This window comes from Schistocerca cancellata, chromosome 1, assembly GCF_023864275.1.
Source record: "Schistocerca cancellata isolate TAMUIC-IGC-003103 chromosome 1, iqSchCanc2.1, whole genome shotgun sequence".
Taxonomy (NCBI): domain Eukaryota; kingdom Metazoa; phylum Arthropoda; class Insecta; order Orthoptera; family Acrididae; genus Schistocerca; species Schistocerca cancellata.
In genome coordinates this window covers 538,677,867-538,697,142 of record NC_064626.1, presented here as the reverse complement: position 1 = coordinate 538,697,142, position 19,276 = coordinate 538,677,867, and the positions used below count along the sequence as shown (strand labels likewise).

Below are 19,276 nucleotides of genomic sequence, written 5' to 3'. Positions count from 1 at the left end.
AAGGGAGATAGAAAGATACAGACAACCTATCATCCAATTTCATTTTTTCCGGGATTTTCAAAAAATTTGAAAAGGTTGTTTTCAAGTGTCCTGTTAAGCAGCTGACTGCAAAGAATTTCGTTTTCAAGTCACAGTTTGGGTTCCTTAAGGGTTCCAATATAGAGAAGGCTCACCAAAAAAAATCATAAAACAAGAAGGTAGTATGCTAGTAGAAGCAGCAAACACAAATTAAATTGCAGCCTATTTTAAACAGCACACAAATGCTGTAGAAATAATTGACGAAATAGTCGCACTCATCAAACAATGCGACAGCAAACCCACCATTATTGCAGGCGATCTCCACTGCAGAATAGACACAGAAAACTATAAAACAAAACTAGTTGTTGGAACCTTAGAAGAAGGTGGTTTCACCCTACTTAACGATAGACAGATACCTACATACATATGCCACAATAGGAAAAGCACCATTGATATCGCATTAACAAGAGGAGAAATAGAAGGAAGTATTCAACCAATATGGCATGACTCCATTACTCCTGTATGAAAGCACATTCCAATGAAGATAAAAATAAATATTGTCACGTCACCGCCAGCAAGAAAGACCCACCAAATCACACAAAGAAAAATTGATATAGAAAAGTGAACAAACCAGCAAGAACAATTAACACAAATAGAAACTTTCATAGAGGAAGGAGACCTCGAAAAAGCAACAGACCAAATAGAAGACCTCCTAAAAAATTCAGTGATACAAACAATCCCCAAAACAAGGACGGCAAAAAGATAATTCGATGCTGAATGCTACAGCAAAAGGAACACTGTTCTAAGAACACTCCGCAGACTAAGAAACCAGCATGACGAGGAAACATACAAACTGTACGCAGAAGAGAGGAGAACCTACAAAAACTAATAAAAGAGAAGAAAAAAGAATACATAGAAAGAGAGGCAAAAAGAGAAGCGGATGAAGCAGAGAAAGACCCATACATAGCTACAAGACCAAGAAAAATGGCTCATACGCCAAATATAGACCTGAAGGAATGGGAAGACCACTTCAGTAAGTAACTGAACAAACGAGGAATCAAAACACCCCCAAAGAAAGAGAAACAACATCAAACTAAGGAAAAAGACAATATATGGGAACCTCTAAATGAAGAAGACGTGAAAGAAGTAATAAAAGCACTGAAGAACAAGAAAGCAGCAGGACCCGATAATATACATAATGAACATATAAAAGATGCAAAAGAGGCCCTCCAACACATATGGACCAAACTATTTAACAAATGCCTGGAACTTGGAAGAATTCAGACACAATGGAGACACTCGACAATAAAAGTTCTGTACAAAGGTAGAGGAGACCCAGTGGACCCAAACAAGTACAGAGGCATAGCCCTGGAAAATACTCAATTCAAGATGTTTTCAAAGATAATAACACAAAAAATCCAAGCCTCTGTGGACAGTCGTCTCCCAGAACGACAAATGGGTTTCAGATCTGGAAGATCAACACTTACGGCAGTCAGGCTGCTTCTAAACATCATCGACGAAGCGCTACAAAAGAAGCAAATATTCTACACAGTGTTCATAGACTTTACCAAAGCCTTTGACCTATTGGAAAGAGATCTCATAGTCTGAAAATTGGAAAACACAATGGGAGAAGATAACGTATGGGCAAGAATAATCAAGTCAATCCTCAAATACAACTTAATCATAATATCAGACAACCTCTCTTTTTCGAACCACATTCTGCAATCGAACGGAGTCTTACAGGGTGACCCAATGAGCCCTTTGCTGTAAATTCTTGCCACTGAAGTAGTACTCCGAATTGGGGAAAATGAAGAAGACGTGTATGTATATGCATACACTGACGACACAGCAGTAGGTTCAACAGATATACAGAAGCTGCAGAGAATCATTGAGAAAATAGACAGATGGTGCAGTGAACACAAACTACACATAAACGTAACAAAGACAGAAATGGTAATTTTCAGAGAAGGGGGCAAAACACCCAAGAATGCGGAAATCAGCATCAGAGGACAAAAAATAAAAATCTCATCAGACTTTAAATACCTAGGAGTGACATTGCAACCAACAACCAAATGCTTCACAAAAAATACAACAGAACGTGCAGCCCAAGCAATAATAGCAATACAGGACATCAAAAACATCTGCATACTCAGGTTAGAAACAGCCATGAAATTATTCAACACAAAAATCTTGCCAATCCTGGCCTATGGGATGGAGGTTATATGGGACCACCTGAGAGAAAAAATCTAGAAACACTAGAAAAGGTAAAATCGAGCTATCTAAAAAGAGCACTAGGCCTCTCAAAGACAACAAGATCTAGACTAGTGTACCTGCTAGGGAGAGAGACATTCCTAATTTGAAGACATCAGACTTCGATATATGATGCCACACACCAGAGCTTCTGGAAAGCAACTGAAGATCATGGAGGACAAACGAGAAAAAATATGGCCAGTGTTCTATGGCACCGAAGCAGTGACGAATCACTCATGGACAGCACCAAACTTCGAACAGTGACATGTCGTAACTAGACTTTCTATTCATGGCTTTCATCATCTAATCCGCAAAAACAAAACTTATCACGACCCAACCACAACATGTGTATGTGAACTGTGTAACGAAGCCTGTGAACGGCATCACATAGAACTGTGCAGTAAAAGAGTGAAATCGATAAATGAATACGCAAAAATGTAAAATGTTAAGCAAAGTAACTGTATATGGCTATTCGGCTGCAATTTTATTAAATAAATATAGAGAAGGCTGTTTTTACATGTACAGTGAGAATGTATTTAATTCATTAGATAACAGGAGCCTAATGGCATTTTCTGTGATCTGTGAAAGCCTTTGACTGTGTGAATTGCAACATTCTCTTAAGGAAATTAGAATATTATAGCATCACTGGCAATGCTGCAAAATGGTTTGAAGTCTTATCTAACTAACGGGAAACAGAGGGCATTGTTGCGAAATACCTGGGGAGTAAGCAGTCAGTTTTCATCTGATTGGGAATTAATTACAGGTCGCGTTCCTCATGGTTCCATTGCTTTTCTTCCGTACATTAATGACCTCATGTCTGTTACTTTGCCAGATGCTAAGTTTGTTTTGTTTGGAGGTGATACAAACATTGCAATAAACAACAGGTCAAGTACAGATTTAGAAATGGCTGCTAATCAATTTTCACTGATGTTAATGAATGATGTAAAGCTAATTCACTGTCATTGAACTTTGAAAAGACCCACCATATGCAATTCAGAACCTGTAAGAGATTTCCTTCCAGCATGTGTGTAACATAAAGAGAAATGCAGATAGAAGAGAGAGTGTGTTAAATTTCTGGGGTTACAACTCGATAAGAAAGTTGGGAAGAACATACCACAGAATTACTAAGGCGCCTTAACAGGTCTGTACTTGCGAAACAAGTGATGTCAGATGGAGGATTTAAAAATATTAATAAAAAAAACCTTTAAAAAGCATGCATGCTTTGCCTACTTTCATTCTATTACATCATATATTCTGGGGTAATTCGTCAAACCAAGAAAAAGTTTTTAGAGTGCAAAATGGTGTAATAAGACTAATTTGTTGTATAAATTCAAGAAAATCCTGTAGAAACCTGTTCAGCTAACTGGGTATTCTAACCACTGGTTCTTGCAGGGGAAGCTACGCATCGCACCCATTTCAGATATAGTGGTAAGATAGCCTAGTGGATGGTCCATCAAAAGCTGAACACAGATAAAGCAAGAAAACAGGACGAAGGTGCACTGAACAAAGCATTGTATGGTTATGTGGTTACTGTGTGCGTGTTAAAGACTTGGTTTCAGATAAAGCACCTTTTTAACAGAGTTTGAAAGACTTTTTGGTAACCAAATCCTTTCACTCTATAGATAAATGTCTTAACATGGACTGTTAGGACAGCTTAAATAAACATGTCTGTCAGATTTCAATTTTGACAGCACTTGGTCAAAACCCTCAAGATTAGGTGTTTTGTGTATGATAAATTTATTAGAAGTGCATAACTGTTTCATTTTAAGTGTATTAATTCTGTAGATATTAGCAGCTTCAGTTTACTGTAATGTGTTAACATGTTTTGACAATCTCCTGAAAAATGATCGGGGAAGTGAGTATTATATTCAGATGTTCTATGTTCTTTATATTATACTTCTGACATGTTCTACACCCATGAAAATCATCTCATTTTTGCATCTGTGGAGTGGAAACTGAATCTAATCTAATCCAAAAAGGAATTCTTGTCTTACATGTAAAGACTGTAGTGGCACTGAAATTGGTGGTAGCAAAGTGGAAGCTGAAAGCCTAACTTTATTTTCAAATCTTCGCTTACAAAGGAATACCTAGGAGAGTTGCCTCAGTTTGATTCTCATACCACTGAAAAGAAGAGTGAAATGAGTATTAGTGCCAGTGGTGCAGAGAAACAGCTAAAATCGTTAAAGTAGAACAAAGCTTCAGGGTAACGTAGAATCAGATTCTTTACTGAATTTGTCTATAGTCTATTGTAGATCTCCCCCTCCAAAAAAAAACGTGTGCAGTTGTTGGAAGAGAGCACAGGTCACATCTGTTTACAAGAAGAGTATTCCCCCCAGGGGGTCCACAACTCTTTTGTGGATACGTGTGTAGCGAGCACGGGACCCCGAGCTAATGTGGCCTTCCTTCCTTTCCGGGCTGCATACCTTCCCTTTCCGCATCCTTCCCCATCCCCCATCTTCGCCCCAGCCCCCTCACCTCCGCCCCTTTCCTTCCCTTTCTCCCCCTCTGGGAGTATGTTTTGTGCCTACGTCCGGAGACGGACGCTCGAAAATGTAACACATTCTTTGCTTTCTCTGCTTGCAAGTCTTCGTCCTTCCTTTGTCCTTCTCCTTTCCTTACCTCTTCTCTTTGCCCTTTTCTCTGCTGTGGTGTTCGAGACCTCTCTTCCTTCCTTTCCCTTTGTTTTTTCCCTTTCTCTTTTTTCCTCCCTGTGCGTGTCTGAAGGCCGAACCACGCATTTCCATGCGTAGCCGGTGACGGGGTAACGCGCAATTCCCCGCCCCGGGTAGACAGGTAGGACACGTACGTACCCCCTGGTAATGGCCAGGCCCAGAGAGGGGTGATTACCCGAGCTGATACCTTCCGAAAGTACCGATTGGTCCCTCCGTTCGTTTCTCGGGAGGTGTGACCTGAGGTGTGAACAATCACCTAAGGCTGGAATGCCCTCAGAGAGGGCACCCACAAGGAAGGAGCGCGTCATCGGAGATGCCGGTAATCATGGGGGATACTTTCGCAATGGTTTCCTCATCTTCTACTATGTCTGCCCACAAGTGTAAGTTCAATGGGTCTCAGCCACAGACAGTCCTTCCATCGTTGCCACAGTTCCTTGTTGTTTCTCGGTCTGATGAAGGTCACGACTTCTCCACGGTCAACCCTTCATTATTCAGAAAGGGGCCGACGCAGTTGCAGGTCCTGTAAAGTCTTGTTCCAGATTACGAAATGGCACCTTGTTGTTAGAAACAGTCAGTGCCCCCCAGGCACAAAAATTGCTGCGTACTTCACTGCTACACACCTTCCCTGTCCGGGTGGAAGCGCACCGCACTTTAAATTCCTCACGTGGGGTCATTTATACACACTCCCTCGACGGATTGTCCGACGAGGAAATTCAACACTACCTGTCTGACCAGGGCGTAACGGCTGTTCATAGAGTCATGAAAAGGGTTGACATGAACATCATTCCAACCCGTACTGTCTTCTTGACATTTGACAAAGTTCAACTCCCATCAAAAATCAAAGCGGGCTATGGAGATAATTTCCGTTCGCCCTGACGTCCCAAACCCTACGCGTTGCTATCGGTGTCAGCGGTTCAGTCACACCAGCCAGTCCTGTTCCAATCCGGCCAAATGTGTTACGTGTGGCAAGGATGCATATGAGGGTGCTTGTCCACCTCCATCCCCTCATTGCATCAACTGTATGGCTGACCACGCTGCTTCCTCTCGAGATTGCCCCATTTTTAAAGACAAAAAGCTCATTCGGGAAATCGGAGTGAAGGAAAAGGTGTCGACCTTTGCTGCTCGAAAATTATTCGCCAGTCGAAAGCCCACTGTGCCTCAGACAGGAAAATACAGCACTGTCCTTGCCTCTCCTCGGCCAACAAAGGAGGCGGCCACACAGACTTGTGATCTCACCTTTAGTGCCACGGTCGTCAGATCAGCCAGCGCAAAGATCACCCGTTCAACCTCCCCACTTTCCCCTGCTCACTCTATGGCTCACCCTTCATTGGGTTCTGCTAAATCTCGAGCCCAAAAGTCAGACAGCAAGACTTCGAAAAAAGAGCATACTCGTGATGATTTTTTACATACCCCAACTTCACAACCATCGGTTCCTCCTTCATCTAAACATCATGTTTCCAAGAAGGCTAATAAGACACCCAGTTCTTCTCCTTCTCCGCCAAGGCGTGTCTCATCTACAGCACCACCTGGCCGTAACCGCCCTCGGCCGATCGCTGGTGGCAGGAGCTGCTCCAGAACAACCTATGGATCAGGATCTTCTGCCTACGGCTGAATGCCGTTCCATGCTGTTAGTCGCAAGCTCTGAACAGTCGTTGAGTTGACGGCAACCTTGGTCACCTTCCTCCATTTTCTGTTCACCCTATGTTCATTATCCGCTGGAATATCCGCGTCATTCGAGCCAATCGGGATGAATTGTAGATCCTCTTACGATCCTACTCGCCGGTCATCTTTTGTCTTCAGGAAACAAAGCTGCGTCCCCACGACCGCTTTGCTCTCCCCCATTTTCAGTCAGTCCGATTTGATCTCCCCTCTGCTGAAGGCACTCCAGCACATGGAGGACTTATGATTCTTCTCCATGATACTCTCCATTATCACCCAATCCCCTTAAACACTTCCTTCCAAGCTGTCGCTGTCCGTCTTTCCCTTTCTGGATACACCTTCTCTCTTTGTACTGTATACATTCCATCGTCCACACCAATGGCACGAGCTGATCTGCTTCATCTTCTTGGTCAGCTTCCACACCCCTATTTGCTGGTTGGGGACTTCAATTCCCACCACCTGCTTTGGGGATCTCCACATCCTTGTCCGCGTGGCTCACTATTGATAGACGTCTTCCACCAAGCGGATCTTGTTTGCCTCACACTGGGGACCCTACATTTTTGTCTGCCTCCACTACAAATTTCTCTCATTTGGACCTTTCGGTCGGTACTGTTCCGCTAGCTCGGCGCTTCGAATGGTTCGCCCTTGATGATACACACTCGAGTGACCATTTTCCATGTGTCCTTAGACTGCAGCCTCAACTGCCATATATGCGCCCGCGACGCTGGAAGTTTGCCCAAGCCGATTGGACACTTTTTTCGTCTCTAGCGACATTCGATGACCGTCACTTTCCTAGCCTCGACGATGAGGTCACACATATTACAGACGTTATTCTTACAGCTGCGGAACGTTCAATACCACGCACCTCTGAATTGCTCCGGCTCCCTCCAGTTCCTTGGTGGAACGAGGCATGCTGTGATGCAATACGTGAGCGGCGGTATGCTCTTCGCGTTTTCCGCCACCGTCCTACTTCGGCCAACTGTATCTGCTATAAGCAGTTCCATGCGCGATGCCGTCGCGTCATCCGCGATAGCAAGAAGGCAAGCTGGAACTTCTTTAGTAGCTCATTTAACACCTTCACTCCCTCCTCGGAAGTTTGGAGTTGGATTCGACGGTTATCTGGTGCGCCTAGTTTCAACCCGGTCTCTGGGCTCACTGTTGCGCATGATACATTAGTGGACCCTGTCGCAATTTCTAACTCATTAGGTCAACACTTTGCTGAGATTTCGAGCTCTTCAAATTAGCCTCCAGCGTTTCTCCCAAAGAAATGTGCAGCGGAAGTGTGACCTCTTGCGTTCTCCTCTCAAAATCGCGAAAGCTATAATACTGTTTTCTCCATGTGGGAACTCCAACATGCACTCTCTTCTTCTCGCTCCTCCACCCCAGGACCGGATGGTATCCACATCCAAATGTTGCTGCATTTATCATACCGTAGTCTGCGTTACCTCCTTCGCCTTTATAATCGAATTTGGACTGACAGTACTTTTCCCAGATGATGGTGGGAAGCTATCGTCATTCCTGTTCCGAAACCTGGAAAGGACAAACATCTCCCCTCTAGCTATCGCCCCATTTCTCTCACGAGTAGTGTATGTAAGATTTTGGAGCATATGGTGAATTGAGACTGCTGAACCTCCGCTGTCCAATCGGCGAGCAGTCCTTCTGAGTCGTTATGCTAGCCATCTGTCTTCCATGCCGCTAATCCAGCCCATGACATTTTTTTCGACGCCTCCTTGGATGTAGGGTATGCAGGCTGCCCTTCCTCCCTACTACCACTGGGAGTCCGCTTCCGTCAACTGCTCCATTCTCTTTCCTTCCGCTTTCCTAACACCTTCTTGACAGCTTGGGGTACAGCACCGCCCTGGCTCCGTCCCCGGACCTGCCTGCTCCGTGACCTTTGTGTATTTCCAAAGGATGGTACCTTCACCTGTTTATCGTCGGGCATTTGCTGCTCTATGTGCACAAATGAAGGAAGCCACATTTATTTACACTGATGGCTCGAAAACATCGTTAGGTGTAGGGAGTGCCTATATTGTTGGCGACACCCCAAATCGATTTCGGCTTCCCAACCAGTGTTCGGTCTATACTGTGGAGCTTTACGCTGTTCTCCAGGCTGTCCAATACATCCGTCGCTATCAGCGGATACAGTAAGTTATCTGTTCAGATTCTCTCAGCTCTCTCCTCAGTCTTGAAGCTCTGTACCCTGTCCACCCTCTGGTCCACCGGATTCAGGACTGCCTCCACTTGCTCCACTTGGGGGGAGTCTCTGTGGCGTTCCTCTGGATCCCAGGACGCATTGGTATCTGTGGAAATGAGGCGGCCGATATAGTGGCCAAGGCTGCAGTCTCTCTTCTTCAGCCAGCTATTCGCACAATTCCCTTCGCCGATCTACGGAGTGTTTTATGTCGTTGTGTTACTCTTTTATGGCATGCACATTGGTCGACACTTTCCAATAATAAATTGCGGGACGTGAGAGCTCTTCCCTGTGCTTGGACCTCTTCCTCCCGAACGCGTCGTCGGGAGGAGGTAATTTTAACTAGACTCGGGATAGGGCACTGTCTTTTTAGCCATAGACATCTTTTAAGTGGTGATCCTCCCCCACTCTGTCCCCACTGCTCTCAGCTGTGGACGGTAAGACACCTTTTACTTGAGTGCCCCTATTTTACTCAGTTACGTGTCTGTCTACAGCTGTCGCCTGATATATCTTCCATTTTAGCAAATGACACGCTCAGCCGATCGCGTTCTCGAGTTTATTAGTGCCAGTGAGATGACGTCAGTCATTTGAAGCTCTTTTTGGGGACAACCACCCCCTTCTATAGTGGTTTTTTAAGCTTTCCTTCTATTTTTAGTTTCTCCTATTTTTTGAGTTTCGTTCCCATTTCTGCCTTTTCCTAAGTCACAGACTGGGCGCTAATGACCATAGCAGTTTTGCGCCCTAAAAAAAAAGAGTATTTAGAAGTGATCCACAAAATTACCATCCAGTAGCCTCGTCATTGATTTGTTTGTACAACCATAAAATGTATTCAGAGTTCAAACAAACAGAATAATACCTCAAACAGGATGACCACCTCCATGCCAACCAGCACGGATTCCAGATACGTCAATAGTGCAAAACCCAATTTGCATTTCCTTCGTGTGACATAAGACTAAAGTACGATCATATAGGGTATCAAGTGAAATATGTAACTGTGTAAAAGAGTGGTTTTTTTTTTTTTTTTTTTTTTTTTTTTTTTTTTTTTTTTTTTTTTTGGGGGGGGGGGGGTGATGCAACTTGTTACTTGGGAGAGCCATCATCAGATGGAAAAATAACTTACGGTATGCCCCAAGGAAGTACTTTGGCACCCTTTATGTTTGTTGTATACTAACAACTTTGTAGACAATATTAATGTAACCTCAGACTTTTTGCAGATGATGTGCTTATCTGTAGGGTCTGTTCAAAAAATTTCGGAACATTCATAATTTCACGCCAATGGTGTGTTAGAGCTAAATTCAGTTCACATCCCTGCACACACGTCTATTTAATGTGTGACTGCCGTAAGTTTCATTGTTGCACACGTTAGGTATTGTTCAGTGCCGTATTGAATAGAACATTGGTTAGCGTAGTTTGCAAATTTCAAGATGGCAGAGTTAGAGTGTTAACTTGTCAGCATTAAATTTTGCGTGAAACTCAAGAAAACCATTAGAAGACCCACCAAATGATGCAGGAAGCCTATGGTGATGAGTGCTTAGGCTGTACTCGATGTTACGAATGGTTCAGACTTTAAAAATGGATGGACAGAAGTTTAAAGACGGCCCTCATTCATACTGTCCTTCAGCTGTCTACTGTCGATGCTTGTCAGGAACATCAACAAAATTGTGCATGCCAATGGAAGACTAACTGTCCTAGAGGTTGTAGAGGAACACATCATTTCAGTTGGATGTTGTCATGAAATCCTGTCACAGCAGCTTGGTATGCATTGTTTTTCCGCCAAGTTTGTTCCACGGCTCATGTCAAGACCAGAAAGATCTTCGCCTTGCAATCTGTGAAGAGCTTTTCTATTGCACAAATGAGAATGAGATGTTCATTAAGAGAATCATAACTGGTGATGAGACGAGGGTCTTTGGTTATGATGTTGGAACAAAGGTTCAGTCTTCATACTGGGTCTGGAAAGGTTCTCAGAGACCAAAAAAAGCTTGTCAAGTCAGGTCAAATGTCAAAGCCATGGCGATAATTTTCACTGACTTTGAAGGTTTAGTTCATCATGAATTTGTGCCATAGGGGCAAACTGTTGATTGATGGTACTATCGGGACATGTTGTGACGCCTGCGAGATGATGTGAGATGGAAATGGCCTGAAATGTGGAGAAGCAAGGCATGGCTCTTGCATCACCTGCACATTCATCCCTTTTGGTGTGTGACTGTTGCACAAGAAATGAAATCACAGTGCTGCCTCATCCTCCGTACTCTCCAGATCCCGCCGCTGTGGACTTTATTTTATTTTCAAATTTGAAAACCCTGTTGAAAGAACGAAGATATGCAACGATAGATGAGATAAAAGAAAATTCACATATGGTGCTCTTTGTGATGCCGCAAGAGGCGTACCAAGACTGCTTCTGCTGGTGGAAATGGAGCTGGCACCGGGGTATCAATTGTTGAGGAGAGTCTTTCAAAGCAGGCCATGCACAATAAGTAAAAGGTAAGTATAGAAGGAGGGGGGGGGGGGATTGTTGACAAAGTTCCGGAATTTTTTGAACAGACCTTGTATGAAGCTCAGTCTGAAAGAAGCTGCATAAACGTTTTCTGATTTTAAAAAGATTCTAAATTGGTGCAAAGATTGGCAACTTGCTTTAAATGTTCAAAAATGTAAAATTTTGCACTTTAGAGAAAGAAAAAAATCAAGTAACCTATGACTGTAATATCACTGAGTCACTGCTGGGATCAGCCAACTCAAATACCTCGATGTAACACTTTGTAGGGATATGAAATGGAATGATCACATGGGCCCAATCATGGTTAAAGTACGAGGTAGACTTCATTTTATTGTTAGAGTACTGAGAAAATCTGAGAAAATGCTGTCTGTGCCGGCCGGAGTGGCCGTGCAGTTCTGGGCGCTACACTCTGGAGCCGAGCGACCGCTAAGGTCGCAGGTTCGAATCCTGCCTCGGGCATGGATGTGTGTGATGTCCTTAGGTTAGTTAGGTTTAATTAGTTCTAAGTTCTAGACGACTGATGACCTCAGAAGTTAAGTCGCATAGTGCTCAGAGCCATTTTTTTGCTGTCTGCGAATGAGATAGCTTACAAATCACTCGTGTGACCTATTTTGTAATATCAGTCAAGTGTGTGAGACCTGGGACGTGTACCCAATAGTACTAACAAAAGATATTGACCATGTGCAGAGGAGAGCAGTGTGAATGGTCACAGGTTTGTTTGACGCGTAGGAGTGTCTCACAGAGATACTGAAGAAATTGAAGTGGCAGAGACTCCTGGAGATAAATTCTCCTGAGAAAGCCTACTTACAAAATTTCAAGAAGCGGCTTGAAATGATGATTCTAGGAATATACTAAGATCCCTGCTTATCACTCGCATAAGGATCGTAAGGAGAAGATCAGATTAATTACAGTACACACAGGTATTTAAACAGTCATTCTTCCCAAACTCAATATACGAATGGAATGGGAGAAAACCCCAATAACTGGTTCAATGGCATATACCTTTTGCAATGTGCTTCACAATGGTTTGCAGAATATAGATTTAGATGTAGATAAACATTAGATGGCTGTCAACAGGTGTGTTAGTACTAACTTACTTTCAAACAGTGCAGCACCAAATCTTCTCATTGCTGTGGAAATTTTGATCTTTCATTTGGCAGAATATTAGAATTTGAAGTAATTCATACTTGCTTTAGATATGTAAACAGATTTTTTTTGTGTTGCTGAAGTTTTGAAGAAGTGTTTCACTTGTCATTCTTGACACTGTTACTTTTGAATATGTTTTTTGTTTTTAATATGGAGGAATGGATTCTTATTAAGTCAGTTTCTCTTTCAGGTTTTACAACAATAATTCCTCCTTTGTACATGGCGGTCTAGATGCACCTAATAGAGAAACGACACCTGTGATTGGACAAAAGCAGATCCATCAAAAAATTCAACAGCTTAATTTTCATGACTGTCATGCTAAGATAAGTCAAGTTGATTCTCAGGCAACACTTGGAGATGGTGTTGTTGTCCAGGTATTTACAGCATTGGATGTGTACAATTACTTTGTCAGCATTTATTTAGTAATCCTCTTTTTCTACATGTAATTTTGACTTTTTGAACTCGATAAGCATAAGCAGAATGTGCGGTAAATCAGCACTGTCTGACTCTTTCCACTGACTGGTAAATTGAGTACTTTATTCTAATTTTACTCCAGTAAAGTGTCAGATTTTGCCATATGGAAATAATACACTATATATTTTAGTTTTCAATTCGTGCACGATTTATATTGAGACTACGAAGTAGTGCCATCACCTACTAAATGTGCCTCAAAAATAATGCCGTAAGTAACAAGAGCATGCAACAGAGTGGGATGACTCCATAAGCAAATCAGCCAGTGTGTTCCGTGCCACTACCCACCACCCCTCCCCCCTGCGCACACGCACACTCACATATGCATTCTATCCACAGCAGTGTAGATAACTTTGGATGAATACTAGTAGTGTTTACTGCACTCTCGTTTTGGGGAATGTTTGCTGACTGATATCACGTGACACGGTGACAAGGTGCAGTCTTGTACCATTTCAGAGGTGCTCATGTTAATATCTCACAATGCAGGCACACAAGGTGATAATGGAAAATTTCATAATGGCTTGCTGCTTGCCATCTTCTTGGTGGTAAGAAGAAGAAAGTCACTGTACTCATTGAAAAGGTGATAGTTTGCAAACAAAATAATGAAGTTGTATTGGTCTGGAAATTGCAACAGAAAGGACAATGCTGAGTGAACTGGGATTGAAGTATGTGTCAAAGAAGCAGTAGCAAAGTGCAACAAATATATAGATATAGATATAGATAAATGTGTTATGCAGCAGTTTCTCTGATGCTATGGACAATGAGTAGTAGTATCAACTTTTCAAAAACTTACAGCCTTTATTGCTTCAAGGATGACAAGAAAACCCAAAAATAAAGGTTATTCACAAATTAGCTTTACAACTTGACTTTTAATGTCTTTAAAATTGTACTAGATTTTAACAAATGGTTTTCAACATGCGAAAAGGAAACACACAAAGCTTTGTTTTACTCTCTGTGTATGGTTCAAGATCTCCACAGTGACATGTTCATATGTATTGTGATTGCAAGCCTTAAAGTCCTGTAGGTCTCTAACCTTGGTTTGGTACACCAAATCCTTTACAAAGCAATTCCCCTTCGGTGGCTAGAATAGACCCATGGTTCTTTCTTGCTCATCATAAGAGGCTACTATAAGAGTCTTCTTTATTGCATCGAATTTTTTACCTTGGTCTTGTGACTGGTCTTTGGAATTTTGAAGGCTTTTACTCCTTTTACTTTTTTAACACTTTTCCCTCACATTTTTTGGCTTTTTAAATTCTTGTCCCCTTTTTGGGTTTGACCTCCGCTTTCCAAATTTTACCGAAGTGCGGGCTGTTTGGAGAAGAATGCCGTACTGTGGTGGATTACCTCTCCGCTGTATGCTGTTATTTTTTGCACTTTCCAATCAAGTGGATCTACCTTTGCACCTGAAATCCAGCACGGTAGCCAGTTTGTCGTGGTGGGGTTGTCATATACTCTCTTGATGGTAGCCCCCTGATGACGCAGGGACTGTACTGCTGATGCCTCAGCTGTGACCTCCCTGTGTCAGCCAAGGAATAGGTGCCTATCCACTTCGGGGTACCAGGACTCCAGGCAATTGCTTCTGTGCCAGGTGACCTTTACCTTGGGGTATTGCCCACAGGGAGAGTCTCCAATAGGAGTGGCATCAGGATGGATGATCCACAATGAAACAGTCGCCTCATCAGTCAGGAACAGTGATTTTAATGCAGAAGTTTACAATTCTACAGATTTCTGTTATTGACAATGCGTCAAGATGAGAGCCAGGCAAGGAGAAATGGAAGTGGACAGTTTGTCGACCAACGGTGGCTGTTTGGCTTCAACGAAGCCAATGCTTTTCATTGAAAATATTGATGATCGGTTTTGGGAGGTTGCAGCAATAGAGAAAATAAGAAACGGATTTTTGCTGATCAAAACTTTACACGCCAACCAATTATGGGCACTTCAGGCCTATGTGAAGTTAGGAAATATACCAGTCACCATTGCTTTCATAACAAGCTCAATAGAATTCAAGGTTTTACCTTCCATTGGGACCTAATGCTACAAACTGATGAAGAGCTGCTACTAATCTGGCACGGCTTTGATTCCATTTTGTTTGCCGCATCCAGATGGGACCCTAGGATAATAGAGCAGACACTGGAGCTTCTATCGTAGCCTTCGATGGCAATGTTTTACATGGGAAGGTAAAGGTCATGATTTATAGGTGAGAGGTCAGGTGTTACTTTCATCCTCCTATGAGATGTTTTAAGTGTCAAAGTTTCGGACACATGTCCTCCTGCTGTTCTAATGAGGTTATATGTAGGGCAAAAAATGTGGATGAGCATCCCATGACTGCAGTCCTTGTGACCAACCGCCACAGTGTTCAACTGTCCTTGTTTACCGCAATGCTCGGTGTTCGAGAAGGAGAAGTAAATTCAAGAGTATAAAATGCTTGACTGCCTGTCTTACCAAGGTGCAAAGAAAAAGTCTTTCAGATTTCATTTGACTAATGTGGCCTTGAATTTTGCAACTGTCGTGTCACAGTCCACACAATGACAAGGTCTCGCACGAAAACTCCTGGCCTTTGTCATATTCCAGGGCTTGCGCCACAGTTGGGGGAGGGAGTGTCAGCTCCTTCATACCCTACACCTATAGTACTGGTGGTTGCCACACCATTGGTGCGGCCAGAGATGTCAAGTCATTCTCTGGCGTCAGGGTGAGGACACCTGTCAGGGTGGCCCCCTTCTCAAGACAAGGACCAACAGCCACAGGCTGCAGGCTGCAGAAAAGTATGGTGCTCTTCTCTCTCGGAAGAAAAAATGGGAAATCTTCACAGAAATCGAAGTCACAGAAGGATAAGGAGGCTAAGCAGAAAGGTAAGCTACTTTCTTAGGCTTTGGATGTTCCGCTCCCCAGCCCTGCAGTGGTGTAGCCTGTGCACTTGGATGATGGATCGCACAGTCAGGCCAACCACGACCTGGTAACAAAGTAATCACACCCATCTTTTCCATTCTCCACTTTCTCAGACCTGATTCCAGTATTCCTTCAATGGAACTGTAATGGTTACTTTGCCATCTGACCGAACTCTGTCATTTAATGGCTAAATGGCTATTTACTTGGCAATTGGCATAGCCCATCATGAAACACCATTTAGGGCAACACACCTCCCTGCTCAGATAAACTACCAACCATACTGTAACAATCACACAAATGTCTTGAGGGCATCTGGTGGGATTTGTACCCTCATACGCTTAAAATTTCAGTGTGCATGTGCCCCTTACCACTGCAGTAGAAGCTGTGGCCATTACATGTCTACCTGTCAGTTTGGATGACAATATGCAGTGTTTATCTACCCCCAGACGGATCTTTCCATTATCGTGAGCTGTTCAAATGAGTGTCACAGCTCCCCGCTCCTTCCTCTTATTGGGGGACTTGAATGCTCATTATCTTTTGTGGGGCAGCGACACTAAATCTCAGAGGCCAGGTACTAGAACACATTCTTTCAGAATTGGATGTCTGCCTGTTTAGCACTGGAGACCCAACCCATTTCAATGTAGCCCACGGAATGTTTATAGCTACTGATCTCGCAGTTTGCTGCTAGAGTATCTTGCCCTTGATTCAGTTGCTCATCCCTGCCAGTCTTTGCGACAGTGACCATTTTCCTATCATTCTTTCCCTTTCCACTCACAACAATCTAGAACATACGCCACGTTAGTTGCTTCGGAAAACTGATAGCAGCCACTTACGCAGCCAGTCATGACAGATATCGACAAATTGGTACGGGGTACTATTGACAGTATTACACATGCTGCAGCAGCAGCAACAACAATAATACCCTACTCTTCCGACTCATCCTGATGACTGCCGCTGCCATGGTGGCCTGAAGGCATAGCCACAGCTGTAAGGAAGCACCGCAGGGTGCTTCAATGGTACAAGTGCCATCCTTCTATATAGCTTTCAAGAGACTCTGAGTGAAAGCGCAGTTTTTGATAAAGAAAAGGGAGCAGGATTGTTGGGAGCAATATATCTCAACTATGCGATCTCACACCCCATCATCTCAAGCATAGGCTAAACTTTGCCGCATTTATGGCCATCAACCACACACGATGGTTCCTGGCATCCTTGTCAATGCTAACCTCTGCACTTATCCCGTGGTACTTGGCGAATGTTTTACAACACACTTCAGTGAAGTGTCCACTCACAGTAATTATCATCCTCGTTTCCTGACCCAGAAATGCTGTATTGAGTCCCGCCTGCCATCTTTCAAGGCACATGGCTCTCTTATCATATAACATCCCTTTTACAGACTTTGCAGCGCTTTGGCACTGCGTCGCAACCGAATGTTCAAACATCTTTGTGCCGACCAAATGAAACATATCCTCGGGCTTTTTAACCACAAGTGGTGGGAGGAAGTATTTCCCTGTCAATAGTGGGAAAATATTATTTTTCTGCCCTGAAACCTGGAAAAGACCTACATATTTTAACTAACTGCAGGAAAATCTCACTGACGAATGGGCTGTGTAAGCTATTCGAACGAATGGTCAACTGCTGTCTTTTTTTTTGTGCCTTGAAGCTGGAGGGTGTATATCACAATTCCTAAGCAGCTTTTGGGCTTTTGGGCTTTCTGGTCCATGATAAATCACCTGGTTCATTTGGAATCCGCAGTGTGTAGTGCTTTTGCGCGTTGCCAATATCTGAGTGTTATGTTCTTTGATGTACAGAAGGCGTAAAATACCATCTAGCAGGTCATAAACTATCTACACTGCATGAGTGAGGTTTCTGGGGCAGTTTAACCATTTTTATCCAGACCTTTTTTTTTTTTCCCCCCAGGATAGATTTGACTCTCAGCAACCAATACGTACGGGAAACTGGAGTCCCTCAGGGATTGGTTTTGAGCGTAACACTGTTTGCAGTTGCCCCATCAATGTTATTGTAAATGCAGTTGATCCCACAGTCTCTATACTGTATGTGGACGATCTTTTCCTGTACTACGCAACTGCATCGCTGCATGCTGCTGAGCGCCGACTTCTGAGGACTGCCACATGTCCACTGGCTCAAGGCAACTTGCATGAAGAAGCTGAATGCTCTCTGTTTCCGTAGTCACTCCTCGTGGGGCGTGAACCCCACATAGTTCTTCTGGGATTTTACAAAGCGCTGATATTATCTCGCTTGGACTACGGATGTGTTGCCTATGGGTCAGTAGCACTGTCTGTTCTGAGCCTACTGGACCCAGTTCACGACACTTGCATGTGGTTGGCAACGGGGGCCTTCCGTAAAAGCACTGTTGACAGCCTCCTGGTGGAAACTAGTGTCACCACCACTGCGTGTTAGATGGCAGCAGCTCTTGGCAAGTTCCGCAGTCACATTTCATCAGATGTCTACCCACCTATGTCACCCAACTCTGTTCCACATCCAGCAGTTCAGACGGTTTGTGCATTGCCCAAAACTGGGAAGACCAACTGTGATCTGACTCGATATTTTACTGACGGACCTACACACAGCCTCTGTTAGTCTGTGTCCCTAGAGCGCCCCCCCCCCCCCCCCTCCCTCCCCCGTGGGCTTACCCTGTCTTGTGATAAGGATGGACCTCTTTTTTTAGCCCCAAGAAAGATGCCTATCCCACCCTTCTCTGACACCTGTTTCTTTCAATCCTCCACTACATCTACACAGATAGATCGAAAGTCAATAACCGATTCAGTTATGGTTTTACACATGCAAGGGGACACGAGAAGCACTCTCCGCTGAGTGCCTGCAGTGTATACACCGCAGAGTTGGCCACATGTGGCTTGCAGTATTTCAAATCCCAGGCCAGGTTGAACTTTCTGATCTGATCTGTTGCAATTCCATGACTTAGCAATTCCACGAGTTGCTCAAGTCATAACCCTATACTATCCCAAAAATCTTTTGGTCGCCAACATCCAGGATCTACTGGCTGACCTGTACAGCTCTGGAATGGCAGTGACCTTCATCTGGACATAGGCATTCCAGGAAATGAACTTGACGACTGTTTAGCTAAAGATGCAACTGCAGTTGGTCAACTTAGCATTGGGATACTGGGCACAGACGTAAGATTACAACTTTGACACAATATTTTGAGGCTCTGGGAATTAGAATGGCAGGCTACTACAATCCAAAAAAGATGAGAGCAATTAAAAGGTCCACAAAGTGTGGGATAAATCTTTCCAGGCACCTCGGAAAGATGCCATTGTGTTGTGCCAACTGTGCATCGGCAACACGAGACTCGCCACGAATTTCTTCTATGTCAGGAGGATCCTGCACACTGCAACTGCAGTAGTCTACTGACAGTAGCACTTGTTCTTGTTGAGAGCTCCCTCCTGGCCGATCTGCGGCACGATCTTAGCATAACATCTAGATGAAGAAGTGTAGGCACTTCAGAAGTTT

At 43.6% G+C, this 19,276-nt stretch overlaps 1 protein-coding gene across 2 annotated transcripts in view; it reads left to right on the top strand.

Annotated features, from left to right (window-relative positions):
• LOC126179795 (ras GTPase-activating protein-binding protein 2) overlaps positions 1–19,276 on the top strand; it is a 161,207-nt gene that overhangs the window by 29,480 nt on the left and 112,451 nt on the right. For both annotated transcript variants that reach the window (XM_049924641.1, XM_049924640.1), the window contains exon 3: positions 12,621–12,804. In XM_049924641.1, coding sequence (XP_049780598.1) covers positions 12,621–12,804 — 184 coding nt within the window. The remainder of the gene's footprint in view (positions 1–12,620; positions 12,805–19,276) is intronic.